The sequence below is a fragment of the Pseudopipra pipra genome, chromosome 3 (assembly GCF_036250125.1).
Source record: "Pseudopipra pipra isolate bDixPip1 chromosome 3, bDixPip1.hap1, whole genome shotgun sequence".
Lineage (NCBI taxonomy): Eukaryota > Metazoa > Chordata > Aves > Passeriformes > Pipridae > Pseudopipra > Pseudopipra pipra.
The window spans coordinates 102,345,492-102,361,192 of NC_087551.1; the positions used below are offsets into that span (position 1 = coordinate 102,345,492).

The following is a 15,701-nucleotide window of genomic DNA, read 5'->3' on the forward strand; positions in this document are numbered from 1 at the left end:
TGGAGCTTTTTAATTTTATTGTAGGGTCCTCAATTACCCAAGGGAGCTGCTTACACACACAAATATACTGAAAATGGACAGATATGGGCTCAACAAAAATAACCTTAATACCCTCTCAGAAAAAAAAATCAACCGTTATTACACAAATTCAGAGTAAGGTCCTGTCACATTTGCAAGTGAACTCGTATTTAAGTTCAGCATCACTCAGGAATTTTTCCTCTAGTCCAAGTCAAATCTTTTCAGTTAGTTAGTGCACTGAGCTTACACAGTACATTGTTTTCCAGTGTTGCAAGTGGATAATATTGTACATAACCAAATAGTAACGACAGTGTTTTAATCTTCAAAAGTCCATTCGTTTCACTAGAGGTGCACTATTAGAACAGATGTATTTAATAATTATAGTGTAATTGTCATATTACAGCTTCTCCTATTTCACTGTGACAATTGTGTAGTTAAAAATGAATTCTACAGCTAGAAAACCTGTACATATGAGGAAGAAAAAACAGCCACTAGAGATTTGTTCAAAATGAAAAATCCTAATGTTTCATTTAAATAACGTTCTGCTTTTGAAGACAGATTTCCTTAACATTTGTAAGATGGTTATTTTGTAAAAATATACTTCCTTACTCCACAGATAAGACAAAGAGTAATGGGTAAGAGAGTAGGTTTAGCCTAAATATTAGGAATATTTATGCCCAGATAAGTTGTGGATGCCCCATGCCTGGAAGTGTTCAAAGCCAGGCTGGATGGGGCTTTGAACAAGGACGAGAGGACATAGCCTTAAGCTGTGCCAGGGGAGGTTCAGGTTGGCCATCTGAAGAATTTCCTCACTGAAAGGTTTTTAAGTATTGGAACAGACTGACCAGGGAGCTGGTGGATTTACCATCCCTGGAGGTGTTCAAGGAATGACTGGACATGACACTTAGTGCCATGGCCTAGTTAACATGACAGTTAAGGCTGAACTCAATAATCTTGGAGGTCATTTCCAACTTAAGCGATCATTCTGTGATCTAGTGGAAAGTGGCCCTGCCCACAGCAGGGGGGTTGGAACAAGATGATCTTTAAGGTCCTTCCAACCCAAACCATTCTAGGATTGTATGAACATGTAATAAAATCCCACTGTAACACAGAGCATTCAGTACTAGTTGTTAGTGCTGTTTTGTTTTATGACAAACATTGTCCTGAGTTGTTGAACCAGTGTAGGGGAATCAACACTTCTCTTCAGAACAGACCTCCGTCCCCACCAAAGCACAACAGCAATGTAAAAAATCAAATAGAGAGTTTGCCATCTGGAAAGAAGCCAGCCACTGAAGGACAATCTTACTGTGCAAAAAGATGCTCTTACTGTCACTTCCAGCTTCACTGTAGGAGCACATTCCCCATTTTTACTGTGATTATGTATTAACTCCGTGCTTGTATTTATTATTGTAACAACTCAGCCTGTAGTTTGCATTTTACAGAGACAGAAAAATAGTATCCAATACTGAAGTCCTGCATTCTGGAGCTGGAAGTTGGTAGCCCATATGTAAGAAGTCAAGATTACTTTCTATCACAAGCTTGCACTTGGTTTTTTTCCCAGTTGTGAGTAGATGCATAGTTGTTGATGCTGTGAGATCAGGAGAACAAGGACTTGGACTTCCAATTTAAACACAAACCAGCCAACACACCCCCTTAAAGTCTCAAAACCTATGGTGTCACTTTTCCGTACTGGAGTGAAGTGAGCCCAAGCATGGCATTTGTACAGTGACAGTTCATTAGAAAACCCAGTATCAAAACTCCACAGTTTCATTTTATGGATACTAAAGCTGGATGAATACAGATACAGTCCATAAGTATTTTATGTAGTTTTGCAAGCTGAGCCACAAAGACGTCATGATACTCAGCCGAAGCTCTGCCATGTGTAAACTCTGGAAACAGGAATGGACCAACTTAAGTAGTTATTGACCACAACATTTCTCCTGAAAATTGCTACGGGATTGTGGCATCACAAGATGCAGATCTGTTAACTGCCAGCACCATGTAAAACAGATTTTAAATTTTCACATAATTTAAAATGTTTGCAGTTACACAGTGAATTCCAACAAAGGCAACCCAACGTGTTTTATTAGACTATTTCATATTTTTGTAAGCTTATTTTATTTCTTTGCTGTACAAAGGCAGAAATGCAAACTATCTCAATAAATCTACATCAGTAACTACCTAGACATAATACAGGTATGTACACAAAGCCCAATTATTTCACTTCAGTGTTGATACCATAGTTCATGCAGAGCTGGATGCAAACAATGCAAACAGCACCTACACAGCGTAAGGCATAACTCTCAGGATATTTACACCTTGTTCCTTATAGCAAAAGCTGCCTATACACCACTTCTTTGCTAAACTTGTAATTGACAATCCTGCTTAGTAATGCAGAACTCAGAACTGAAAGTGCATTCCTTCATTCTATACATTCTCACACAGATTGTAGACTGTTCCAGGAATAGTTTTCCAACCTTCAATTTTAGAAGCAATTAATTACCTATGTTTTTTGTCAATTAAAATTATAAGGTAAAATACCTTATAATTTTCCCAAAGCTCTGTAGATTCCATGCAATTATGAAAACAAGGCTCCTAAAAGCAATTCCAGGAACTGTTGTGTCTTTTGACTTGGTAAGATAAGTAATCCTATGAAAGCACTGAATCAATCCAACTGCTGTTTTTTTTAAAACACTTTGGAACGTTTCAGGTTATGAAGTTTGCAGATTCGAGCAGCTTTGGTAAAGTTCTGTAACACAGGTATTTACATTCTGTATTGGATTTTTATGTTGTAATTAATCTGGCATCTCAGAAAAGTTTTTTTCTTCCCTCGGAGATCTCACTTTGAAAGGAAATTCAAAAAGAAATGTGATTACTGTCACTGAAGAAAATACAATTCTGACTTACTTTACAAGCAAAATAAAGTAAAAAAATGCCTAAGATTAAAAAGTCAACTCTTCCCCTCAAATATAAAGCAGCAGTGCTAAAAATAATTTTTCTTTTGTGTTCTGAGCTACTGCAATTCCTTCCACATTTATTTTTATGCCACAACATCCTGAAGCACTGGGGCTTCTGAGAGACTATATTCCATCCAATCTTGTTTTAGGAGATCAAAATACTACATCCCCTCTTCTTAGTCTTCCCTCCCTTAGACAGGGCAGGAATGAGCAACAGCAGCGCACTCATTTGAAACCACATCCCAACTGTCATGTAACAATCTCAGCTGAGCTGGACTCTGTAGTGCAGCAGCTGAGAACTGACACACATTGTTCCATCCACAGAGTGCAGCTCTGACAGGAAACCAGTAACGAGTGAAGGAAGGAAAAGGTCAGGGAACAAGAGTGCCTTGCTGTATGTGCACGTGCCTGACTCTCTGACCTCCTGCTGCTGTGAAGTAACACAACAACGGAGACTTCTCCTCCAGGCGTTTCCTATACTCCCACACACCTTGGCCCACAAACTATGCTCAGAAAATTATACTTGTACAACAGTAGAGTTTACAAATTCATCAGAATGGTACGACTATCTTAAAAAAAAAAAACATGTATAAAAATGTAAATGGAGGACATTACCTTCATCAGGAGGAACTGATGGTTCAGTTTCAGAACTGACAGTATCCATATCTTCACAAGTTTTGGCACCTGACTTCTCTTTTTCCACCTCACATAGATACACGTCAATGGGTCCTTTTGTGCTCTTCACATGTACTTCTATGTGATCCTATAAAACAGCAACTTGCATATAATTCAAAAATTCAAAGAACACGTCTTACACATGCTTTATCTGTTCTTGCACATATTTTAAAGCCAATAGATTAAGAACAGAAAAAATACAGGAATGATATAACTATTTAAAATTGCTTTACTACTTCCACATAAATAATGACTATTACATATATTTGTAGGACAGTTTTTAAGCAGCACTAAGCTAATAAGTTTTCATTTTTGAAGAAAATGCACTTAAGTACTTGTTTAGTCTTTCTACTAACCTTTAGATATATGACCAAGATTTACTGTATGTTTAGGAAGAGTAATAAAATTTCAAACTTGACAAATCAATGCCATGGATCAGAAAACAAATCAAGAGCATGCAGCTTTAACAACACAGCAAAGCAACTAACCCCTATCACTTCTACTACTTCCCTTCAGCAGACATCACATTGCAAGACACAGAGCAAATATAATTTTATGGACAACTGAGAGAAGATTCTGTTCTCTCTAAAATACAGCTTTTTAAATTCTGTCTTTTTATTGCTTTAGGAAGTCTTTGGAATTTTATCTTTTTCATCTCCACTGGATAAGAGCCAGCTCCTTTTACCAGGGAAACCATTGGAGATCTATGCAGTGGAACTAAGTCTTCTTGTTCTACTGATTCATATCTCCTTTTCCTAAGATATCACCACCCTTTCTGTGCACGCAGCAAGGCAAATTTGATGACTGTGCAATTAAGAACATTACAAAAAATGCATATGCAAAAAGAAAGCTGAGTTAAAGCTACATTTCTTATCTTAAGCTCACTTCCAGGATTTCCCCTCTCAGAGCACTACTTTAAGCAGTGGGTTCTCAGTATTTAGGCCCCAGTATGTAGATGCAGCATTGCTGGGTGCAGAGGGAAAAGGTCTGGCTCCTCTGTGTGACTGGAATGGAGCCTGAGTATTGCACCATGGGGTAAGGACAGGGCACGGCCCCCACCTCTATCAAAAATCCATCTAGACACGATCTACTAGAGTGACAAAATGTTTTCTTTTTTTCAACTATACTGCACATTTCATACTTTATTACAGCTGTTCCATTCTCTCTAGCAAGACCCAGGTACCTAAAGCCTAGACACTATTATTTAATGATTTAAGTAAAAATACTGTAAGTTTCTCAGACTATTATCCCTACAGCATTGTTCAGTGGAACACAAGAACAACGAACTACCAATATTTGCAAGACAAAGGAAACAGAAGTTAATTACTGACTGCTGCTGCAAAAAGTCAAATTTGAGAACTTACATCTTTAGGAACTGGTATTTCCAATTTGGTTTCCTCTGGAGCTTTGATTGCAATCACAATCTGTTCTTGAAATGTCTGAATGCTTCGGATATCTTGGTATGTAACATAAGCTAGTGTATACATTGGTCAAGGATTCTGTAAAGTAATTTGCTAATGAGCAGAAGCAAAGAGTGTGACGTCAAGTTATGCTGAGGCAAAATACCAACTTAAGAAAAGTGGTCAACAATGGTGTTGAGATTATTTTAGTATTAGCTTTGTAAAATGAAGCTAACAAGTTAGCTATTGAATTAGCTAACAAGTGGAAACCAGCTTTTCTTTATTTCTAGGAAGAAAAAATATATTCAATATTAAAAAACCCCAAACACATTTGACATTTTTCCCAGATGCTGTCATGAATCTACAAAGCAGAGGGAATATTGTGCTTGAGAAACTACTTTATGTTTTCTAATAGCATGAAAATAATTTCCTGGGAAACTACAGAACTATTTTCTTAACCAGAACAAGTAAAGTGTAAAGAAAATGGACACACTTCATTTGAGCATAGACCTTAACATTTTGGCAAACAAGGGAGCTAAGTAATATTTTACTGTAACCTAAAGCCAAAATTCAACATTTATGTCATATTGTAAAAGAAATCTCTTTTCTATTGCCAAAACCCATCTGTAAGTCAAAACTGCACTGGAACCTCTCTCAAGAGACAAAACAGTGTTAGGACACAACCAATATACCATTATATCTTCTCGGCAACAGGACTCCATTTTGAGTCCATATTTGTCATCTCGCTAAGGAACTCAATCTCATGGTAGGTCAAGACCTGTCCCTTAGAGAACTTTATAATGGAGAGAACAAGGTCATGGTCAGGGTACTAAGACCATTGCTGCACTTTGTTCTTCTGCAGGGGAAAGGTTACACAAGCAGCACACATCTGAAAACAGGCTGGACTGTACATGATACTGCAAAGCAAGGTACATGACTGGCAAACACAAATACAGAATAACCAAAAAGTTTCCTTTTTTAAAACTCATCAAGTATTACTCCATACCTGTGGTATGGGCCTATGCTTGTTACTCTGTATGTGAGTAGTTGGAACCAAAATCATGTGTTAAAGTAATGCAAGAGTTGAAAGGATATTTTGCATTTTCTTTGTCATCTGTTAGTTCAAATATCTGATGAGCACAATTGTTGATTAATTCATCCAGAGCTTCTTCCATGGCTGACAAGTCAGAAAGTTCATCTTTAAGGTTTTGCTGCTCTGGTGCTTTTCCGACAACTTGGTCAAGATTAGAACCTCTAAAAGAATATGAAAGTTGTTTAGTATGTTTATCAATAAAAGCCTGTTAATACTCATGTGTACTAACAGAAAGCAGTCAGAAACTGTCATTCTTTACTCTGCTGAAATAGCTCCCATGTGCTTTTGCTCTTGATACTTGTTGACATATTAAATAATTCACACAGCCTAAGGATACAAAATATTATCTATGAAAAGTAATTTAATGCTTAAAAATACTCTCAAAGTTATAAACATTACTCAATATTGTTCGGTTTTACTGTTTCAGAAATTAGAAGTTTCAAAGCCAACTCACATCCACTGGATAAGATTCTTAGATCTTTTCTGAATTAAATCGATTCCATCCAACACATTGGTGATGTCGTACACTCTTCGTTTTCGTACTCCAAGCGTTGTTGCTACTTCATTTAAATCAAGAACACCGTCTGGAGCTTTTTTGAGAAGAGCCATAAATCTTCGTGTCAAAAGCACCAAGGACGCATCAAATCGTGGCCTTTTGACTTCCACAGTTTCTGTGAAGTTTTGATAGAATATTTAGGGTAAGCTACTACATAAGCATGAAGTGTTCCTTAAAAAAAAAGGGATAGTGATGAAGTAACAATGAAGATAAAAGTTTGGAAGCACTGCAGTTTTTAATGCTGACATTGCAAAGGCATCATGTAAAGCCTATTAACTACATATACCTTTGTTTGTTTGCAGTGATTGTATCTACATAGCAAGCATGCACCCTCGTGCTTTCAACATTTATGACTTCACGCTGCTAGTATGGATATTAATAGTTGTGTAACTGTATGTTCCATAGGACATGAGATAGATCACTGGATGAATACCAATGAAATCCTGGGTTAACAATACACAGATAGTCAGGGGCACTGCCAGAGAAATGCAGCTCTATCTCTGCTCCATGACACCATTAAAATGTTTTTTCACACCCTTTTGGCCCAGATTAACCAGCAGACCTCCCAAATAACAATCAGGCATGGTTCAGGAGTCAGCTTGGCTTCAGGACTGTTTCAGCCTAGAAACAACCAATTTGTTCTGGGGTAGGAGAACTTAATATGTGGACAAACTCTGTTTGCACTATTTGGCCTCAGGGCAAAAGAACTGGTCATTCCATTGTTTAATTTACTAATAGAATAAAGATCTACAGACACCCTAACACCACAGGTTTAAGAGAGATCCCTGTGCTATGTGTATCCATTACCAACATATTTGCAGAAACAGCTGAAAAGTCACTGACAAACAGCTTATTTAACTTGAGAATGTTATTTGTGTATGCAAAAAGCACAAAAAAGCATCTATATTTGAGGCACAAAAAAGACATGATACACACACACACTCATTTGATGCCAGAGGCAATGAAAGACTGTTAAATTCTGCTATTACTTGTCTTTTCTCCTGTAAAGCAAACTAGGTATTTCATACCTGTGAAAAATCTGTTCATCTCGAACTGTGTTGCTGAGCAATACTCCAGTCTAATGCTTTAAGAAAAGGTGACTGCACGTGTAAACAAACTTCCCTAGAAAATGCTCTACTTCAAACATCAGTATTTTTCCCAAGATGAATGAGACACATACTTTTATTCATAATGTATAACACCCATTCCATGGGTTCAAATCTGTGCACTCTTTAACATGAAGTGACAGGTCCAACTACTCGGTTTTGGACTGTGTTACTGTGAGATGTGTGAAAGAATTCAACTGGTGAGAAAACAACAAAAAAAACCCAACAAAAACCAAACACCCAGAAATTCACTCAAGCTTGTTTTTACATTTATTAATACCAGTTGAAAACCAGCATTTGCCAGCATGATGTTTCAGTTTTCTATAACTCACTTTTCCCGAGCATTATTTTCTTTATAGCAGTGGGAAGGTATATTTGCAACAAATTTTAAGAGCAAAACTATGAAGAAGTATTGCTTCACATCTGTTATTTCATTTAGTGTTCAGCATTTCTCCTGCTCTGCTGATATGAGATACATTACAATTTCTCATTTGTTTACAGCATGTACTCACATTGTAAAAAGCCATAAAATACTTAAAGAATAATCTTCCAACATGAAACACAGCAACTTACTTTTCACAAGCTGTGCATCTTTGTGCACATTCACGTTGATCACCGGTGGCTGGGGAAATAAAAAAGGAAAAAATAACTGTCATAAAATGTTATTTACAGGGGAAGCTTTTTCAGAAGAAATCCCCAAATCAACTTCAAATGCTACAGCCATCACAGTGCTGACAATTCAACAGGTATTAATGTGAAGGAGTGTCACCAGACAGAAGGGATACGTGCTCATTATTTCCTGACAGAATTTTCAGCCCTTAATCTCAGCATATCTCTCTCTGTTTTGGAAAGCAGGAAACACCACTGAAGGCCCTAGTGTTCAAGCAATGGTCACAACACAAAGAGATAACTGCATAATCTCTATAAATCCAAGCTTCATCTATTCCATGTAGCAGCTCATATATGGAAGATACGCTGCTATTATACAGCACTACAGTTATACGTTACAAACTAGACTGGCAGCAGAGCCTGCTCTGGGCGAGATACTAATGTAACGAACCTAAGCAGGTACTTCATTACACTCCTCTCCCCAATTTAAGAACAGAAGCATTTTCAAATTCAGACTCATTACAGTTGGAAGAGACCTAAGGTCACCTCTGGTCCAACCGCCAACTCCAAACAGGAACAGCCATTAGATGAGAGCAGCTTATGCAAGGCTTAATTAACTGGGCCTTTAAAATTACAAGGGATGGAGGCTACATCTCCCTGAGCATCCCACTACACTGCTTCCCTGTCCTCACAGTGAAGAAGTTCCATTTTACATCAAGCTGCAACCTCTCTGGCTTCTTTTGTTTCAATTTGTGACTATTTTCTTTCAGCCTCTCATCATGTACAACTGTGAAGTGTCTGGCCAGTTTCTTCAGTTCTTAAGATCCATGCAAGTACGGCATGAAGCTGTGTCAGGGGTGGTTTAGTCAGATATTATGAAAAGATTCTTCCCCCAGAGGGTGGTCAGGCATTGGAACAGGTTCACCAGGGAAGTGGCCATAGCCTGACAGAGTTCAAGAAGCTCTTGGACAACGCCCTCAGGCTTGCAATGTGATTCTTGGGGTTGTCCTGTGCAAAGCGAACAGCTGGACTCGATCTTATGGGTTCCTTCCAACTCAGGATATTCTATGATTCTACTGAAGGGCTGCTGCAACAAGCTCCCTCAGGAGTTTATTAACAACAGTCTTTCTGTACTACTGGGCCTAATCAGGCACAGCATTCCAAGAGCAGCCTGATACATGCCAAGTAAGGAAGAAGAATCACTACCCTCTGGCTATTCTCCTGCTAATACAGCTTCCTATGCCTTAACGTTAGGGCACAGTGCAGGTGCACATTTAGCCCACTGGCCATCAAGACCCCCAGGTCCTTCCAGAGTGGTCCCCCAGTCTGTACCACTGCAGGGTACAGTGCAGGACTTCACACTTGAATTTTCAACTACCTTGGTTGAAGTTTATGAGGTGTCTGATGATGCCTTCCTCCAACCCATAAACATCATGAGGGGGCATCTCACATCCTCTTCCTACGAACAGGACAGGTCCTAGGATAGACCCTTGAGAAACATCACTTGTAACCTGCTTCTGAGTAACGTATGAACTACTAACTGTTCTTCTTTGATCCTGATGATTCGTCCAAGGATTTTTGTACTCATCTGGTAGTTTATCACATCTGTAACATCCCAACTCCAAGAGAAGAATGCTGCAGGACAGTTTCAAAAGTCCTGCTAAAGCTAATGTAGTTGACATCCAAGGCTTTGGATCTACAGATCTAGACATTTCATCAGCAACGGGGTAATCAGGCAGCCATGTTGGCTATTCAATCACCTTCTTCACGTGCCTGACAATAGCTTCCCAGAGAACTTGCTCCATGCCTTTCAAAGGGACTGAAGAAAGGCTGACTTAAGCTGTAGCTGACTTCTACAACCTCAAAAATCACAAGAGCAACCTCACAATAACATCAGCCAGCTCTCTCAGAATGTATCCCAAGAAAGTCTTATGGACTTGGTTGGGATGGGTTTTCTCAAGAGATTCCTAACTTGACACTTTTCCACTGCTGGTTGTTCTTTAAGACACAAAGCCTAGGAGGCATCAGTTCTGAAGAGCCACACAATAAGGCCAAGTATTGCAGCCTTACCTGTGTCTAGTCTTCCTAAACCACCTGCCCCATTTAGCAGCAGGTTCACCTATTTCCCCCTCCCACCCCTCCCCTCCCCTGCTGTACTGCTGGTGTACAACTGCAGTGTGAGCTGCAGGTTAAGCTCAGGGAGATGGGAGCTCCAGGCACCAGGCAGTGAACTGCCACCCTTGCATAAGAAAGGGCCCGGGAACCTGCGGTCCTGCCAGGGGACTGGACACTTGGAGACCCGGCAGGGGCGGAGGACTCCAGACAGTGATTCATCCAGACAGTGAGGGTACAAAAGCCCAGGGTTTCCTCTGTTCAGGGGCCCTTGCTTGGAGGCACCAGCTCTAGCTGTTGTTTTGTTGTTGCACCAAGATTAAATTATATTAAGTATGCAGATGTGTGAGACACACTACGGGAAAGCTGATCTCTGTGAGTGCAGCTGTGAAGGAGCCTCAGTCCCAGCTCAGGTGGTGTGAGAGTGACTCCCAGACTAGCTCCTGGATGGTCAGACAGGGAAGTTTCTTTAACATTGTGACCCTTGGCATTCCTTGGCTAGTTTCAACATTACAACTTCGGCTTTCCAAGCTTCATACCTACATGTCCAGACAGTATTTATCCTTCTTCTTTATGGTCTGTCTTTGCTTTCAACTCCTGTATATGTTCTTTTTGCCCTCCCCACAGTGCAGATGTAGCCGTGCCCATCCCTTAACACATTTACTTGTCATGAGGATCAGGACAGAATGTCTCTATCCTTACTGACCTCCACCTATTCAGCTCTTCCAACTTTGAAAGTTGCCTCCCCTAAAATCTCAGCTACCTGTTGCCTGAATAAGTTTAAGTCCTGAAGCCGCGAAAAGACAGAATCCATGTTCTGTACTCTGTTACTAGCCTTCCTCACTACATTCAAGGTCTTGAACTCCACTGTTAAGTAAACTTCCCAGTCACACTCCCAACACCAGAGACTTTCACTGCTGGGACTGAAGCCTCTTCACAGTGGGTGGCTCCAGTGAACCAATGGGAGCCACACTTGACTCCCTACACACCCCACTCACACAGTCAGACCAGGTTTCCCTTAGCAAAGTCTCAGACATCTCATTCCATAAAGCAATTTATTCACAGCACAGTAACACGGAAACAGCCCAAGCTGTTGCCTCCAAGGACAGACCCCCAACAAAAAAAACCTCTGAGCTTTTATACCCTGACCTGCACCCAGGTCTTGCTATTCCTCCTGAGTCCTCTGCTCCCGCCGTCCCTCCCAGTGTCCATCCACCTCACTGGCTCCACCCGTCTTTGTGCCCTTTTGTTATCCAAAGGCTGTGTTTGCTGTGTCTCTGTGTCCACTCACTTGGCCAACACCACTCATCTTCTTGCCCTTTGTTGGGCAGTTCATGGCCTCATGTCTCTCTTGGCTCCCACCCAAAGCTCAATTTGCAGTTTGGAAACCGAGCCACCTGAACCAGATGTATTCCTCAACATCCACTATTCCATGGTGGGTTGTAGTGGGTTGACCCTGGCTGGATGTCAGCCACTCACCAAGGTCGCTTTATCACTCCCCTTCTCAGCTGGACAGGAAAGAGAGAATATAACAAAGGCTCACGAGTTAAGGACTGGGAGAGATCACTCACCAAACACCATCACAGGCAAAACAGATTCAAACTCGGGATATTAACTGAAGTTATTACTAACAAAATCAGAGCAGGATAATGAGACGTAAAATAAATCTTAAAACACTTTCCCATCAACCCTCTCTCCTTCCCACCAGCAGCTCAGGAAGATGGAGAATGGGGGTTATGGTCAGTTCATCACAAGTTGTTTCTGCTGCTGTTTAGAGAGAGGACTCCTTCCCCTGCTCCAGCATGGGATCCCTCCCACAGGAGACAGTTCTCCATGAACTTCTCCACTGTGAGTCCATCACATGGGCAACAGTTCTCCATGAACCTCTGAGATATGGGTCACTCTTCCACAGGGCGCAGTCCTTCAGGCACAGCCTGCTCCAATGTGGGTCCCCCAAGTCCTGCAAGGAAACCTGCTTCAGCGTGGGCTCCTCTCTCCACAGGTCAAGTCCCTGCCAGGACTCTGCTCCAGCATAGGTTTCCCATAGGTTCACAGCCCTCTCTTTGGCATCCACATGCTCCGATGTGGGTCTCCTCCACAGGCTGCAGGTGAATCTCTGCATCCCCATTGACCTCCATAGGCTGCAGGGGGCCATCCTGCTTCACCATGGGCTGCAGGGGAACCTCAGCTCTGTCACCTGGAGTACCTCCTCCCTCTCCCTCTCCACTGATCTTGGTGTCTGCAGAGTTGTTCCTCTCACATATTCTCACTCTGCTCTCCTCTGGCTGCAATTACATCTGTGCAAGAACTTATCTTTTTTGTTCTTAAATGTGTTAATTACAGAGGCGTTACCACCATTTCTGATTGATCAGCCTTGGCCAGCAGCATGTCCCTCTTGGAGCTGCCTGGCTCTATTGGACATGGAAGAAGCTTCTAGCAGCTTCTCAGAGAAGCCAACCCTGTAACCCCCCCCCACATCTCTGGCTCCCACTACTAAAACCTGGCCATACAAACTCAATACACACAGCCACTACAGCCAAGGATGTTAATAATTACCACATTCTTGACTTCCCTGTTTACAAAAAGCCAATTCAGGAAAGCATCACCCCTGGTTGACTCATCTCAACACCTAGATAGAGAAGCTGTGCCCAACACCCTTTGTTTTTTACGACAATGGTTTCCAACGATAAGAAATTTTCAATTACCAGCATAAAAACTCACGTAAACTCTTTCACGGCTGTAAGAAAATACTACCAAGTACCATTTAGCCCAACTATCAAAAATAATTAAAAGAAATATAACAAATTTTAAGAAGTTTCACAGAAGTAGGCCTGGTTTTTTGCTAGCTACCTCATAGCATTACTAAAAGTTGCGGTGGCAGCTGTATATAAGTGCCTCGACACCACAGATGTTCAGAGAAGAACAGAATACAGTCGTAGTCCATTTTTCTCAAACTCAGCTACAAAATATTTAGCTCGATTAAGAGGCTGTAGGCAACACAAGTAAGAAAACCCATCCCTTTGCACTCTAGCCCCTTTCCCTAGCAGCCTGCTAGGGAAGCATCGAGGGAATGCCACGAGCGAGGGGAAGCATCGCATGGCTCCTTTCGGGTACCACGCTGCCCGGGCCCGCCGCGCCTTTCCCGCTCAGGGGATGCAGGACGGGCTTTCGGCCGCCTCCTCACCACCTCCCGCGGCAGGAGCGCGGCTGCAGCGCCGTGTCCTGCCCTCTCCCCATCCCCAGGCAGTGCCTCCCTGGGCCGCCCGCCATGTACCTCACTCACACGCAGCGTGTCCGGCTGCAGCGGCCTCAGGCGTTCCCACTTATCGCGGCTAGCCATGTCCGCCCGGCCCCTCCTCCTCCTCGCCCCGGCCGACCCCGAGAAGCCGGAGGAGGGAGGGCGCTCGGTCGCCCTCACGGGAAGGCTCCGAGCCCCGGCCGGGCGGGGGGCGCCGCGGGGCCGCTCCCGCGCTCAGCGCAGCCCGTCATGGCCGCCGCCTCCCGCCCCCCATTACCCATCGGCCCCCGCGGTGCGCGCGCTCGGCAGTGTCCGCCACCTTCCCGCCCTGCCCAGCCCGTCCCGGCTTTTCCCGCCCCCGTCGGGGCATCCCCCCGGTCCCGCCGAACGTCGGGAGGAAATGCGCTAAATCAATGCCTTTCCTCCCCCTCTCGTCACCGTCCCAGAGCGGCGGAGAAAAGGGTCTGCTCGCCCCCGCTTTCTCCTCGCCTGTGCCGGCAGCGGGAGCGCCCTGAGCCCTGCGGCAGCCAGTGTAGGCTAAGGGGGAGGATCACGGAATATGCTGATTTTGGAAGGGACTCACAAGGAGCATCGAGTCCAACTCCTGGCCCTGCATAGAACACTCCAGTAATCACACTGTGTGTCTGAGAGTATAATCCAAGCACCTTTTCAGCTCTTGTCAGACTTGGTGCTGTGACCACTTCCAAGGGGAGCCTGTTCCAGTGCCCAGCCACCCTCTGGGTGAAGAACCGTTTTCTAATATCCAACCTTAACCTCCCCTGACACAAGTTCAGGCCATTCCCTTGGGTCCTGTCACTGGTCACCAGAGAGAAGGGATCAGTGTCTGCCCGTCCTCATCCCCTCACGAGGAAGCTGTAACTGCAACGAGGTCTCCCCTCGGTGTCCTCCAGGCTGAACAGTCAAGTGACCTCAGCTGCTCCTTATACAACTCCCCCTCAAGAGAGAGGAGGTCCTCACCATTTGGGTGGAGGAGGGAGATTTTTCTTCCTTCAGTGTACAGCAGTTACGACCCACCTCAGGAAAAAGGGGGGGGTGTAACCCAGGTTCTTATCAATAATTCCCTTGGGGTGGATTAGAGTGAAACGACACTGAATAATCGGTGTTTGAAAACATATATAGGTAGGGTTTATTTTAAACGCATATAGGTAGGGTTCATTTTAACAATTTTGTTTGAACAGGTATGTTAGCATTTTGGCTGTTGTCATCTATGTCATCTATCATAGAGATAACCCCTGGGGGGAAATGCATAAGGGAGAGAAAGGAAAGACAGGATAAGGGAGAGTAAGGGAAAGAAAAGCTGAGAGTGGAAAGATATATATATATATAGAGACCGCCCACAGGGTCCAGCGATGAAACTTGGTAGTTGCAGCTTCCATGTCTGTCAGTTGAAGTGGTGGCCTTGATCTGTTGGGGGTGAAGGGGAGAAGCCCCCCCCCTCGAAGAAGTTATGAGTTACTATATCCGTGGTTAGTGTCACAGGCCATGCCACGAGCCTCCAGCATCTCCTGGGTCTGTGCTGAGTTTCTGTGAGGGGTCTGGCCAAAGGGTTTTTCCCGCCTTTCAAGATTGGCGGGGGGGGGGGGGGGGTGTTGGGTATGGGGCATCAGAAGTGTAATGCAAAGTCCTGCAGAAGCCTGCAAAAGTCCCTTGGCAATCCTAGAATGCATAAATCATTAACCTTTTCAGTCTCTGACAAGCATAAACAAGGAGAGAGCACCCTGCTGTGCAAATATGTCTGAGAATAATTAGTATTGCTTTCTTGCCAAATAATCTGTTTCTGTCGTGACTTCCTAGTATGAGGCAGCCAAAGCTGCGTGTGTCACTCACGGGGCAGACACAGATAGAATGCCCATGTCAAGAATGAGTTAATTACGAGAGGCTCATTGGTGAAGGGCAAGGTATGTTCCTCTTGGGCC

General features: G+C 43.1%; 1 protein-coding gene across 2 annotated transcripts; it reads right to left on the bottom strand.

Moving 5' to 3' along the window:
- Positions 1 to 14,009, bottom strand: E2F6 (E2F transcription factor 6). Of its 2 annotated transcripts, none has more exons than XM_064650532.1 (7): positions 13,810 to 14,009; positions 8,379 to 8,427; positions 6,598 to 6,814; positions 6,145 to 6,304; positions 5,015 to 5,128; positions 3,591 to 3,738; positions 1 to 2,860 (listed from the first exon to the last, which is right to left on the bottom strand). In XM_064650532.1, the coding sequence occupies exons 1-7, from the start codon at positions 13,864 to 13,866 to the stop codon at positions 2,814 to 2,816; spliced, it is 792 nt and encodes a 263-aa protein (XP_064506602.1). In that variant the 5' UTR covers positions 13,867 to 14,009; the 3' UTR covers positions 1 to 2,813. The 2 variants fall into 2 exon arrangements, with proteins under 2 accessions (XP_064506602.1, XP_064506601.1); XM_064650531.1 differs by having other exon boundaries at positions 13,801 to 14,009.
- Between the last annotated feature and the right edge of the window lie 1,692 nt (positions 14,010 to 15,701).

Excerpts from the sequence above, each read along its gene's own strand:
- E2F6 (XM_064650531.1), bottom strand. The coding sequence starts at position 13,866 with ATGGCTAGCCGCGATAAGTGGGAACGCCTGAGGCCGCTGCAGCCGGAC. Across the intron at positions 8,428-13,800 it reads ACACGCTGCGTGTGAGTGAG|CCACCGGTGATCAACGTGAA; the intron begins GTACATGGCGGG and ends TTATTTCCCCAG. Across the intron at positions 2,861-3,590 it reads ATCAGTTCCTCCTGATGAAG|TGAGATCTCCGAGGGAAGAA; the intron begins GTAATGTCCTCC and ends TTCCTTTCAAAG.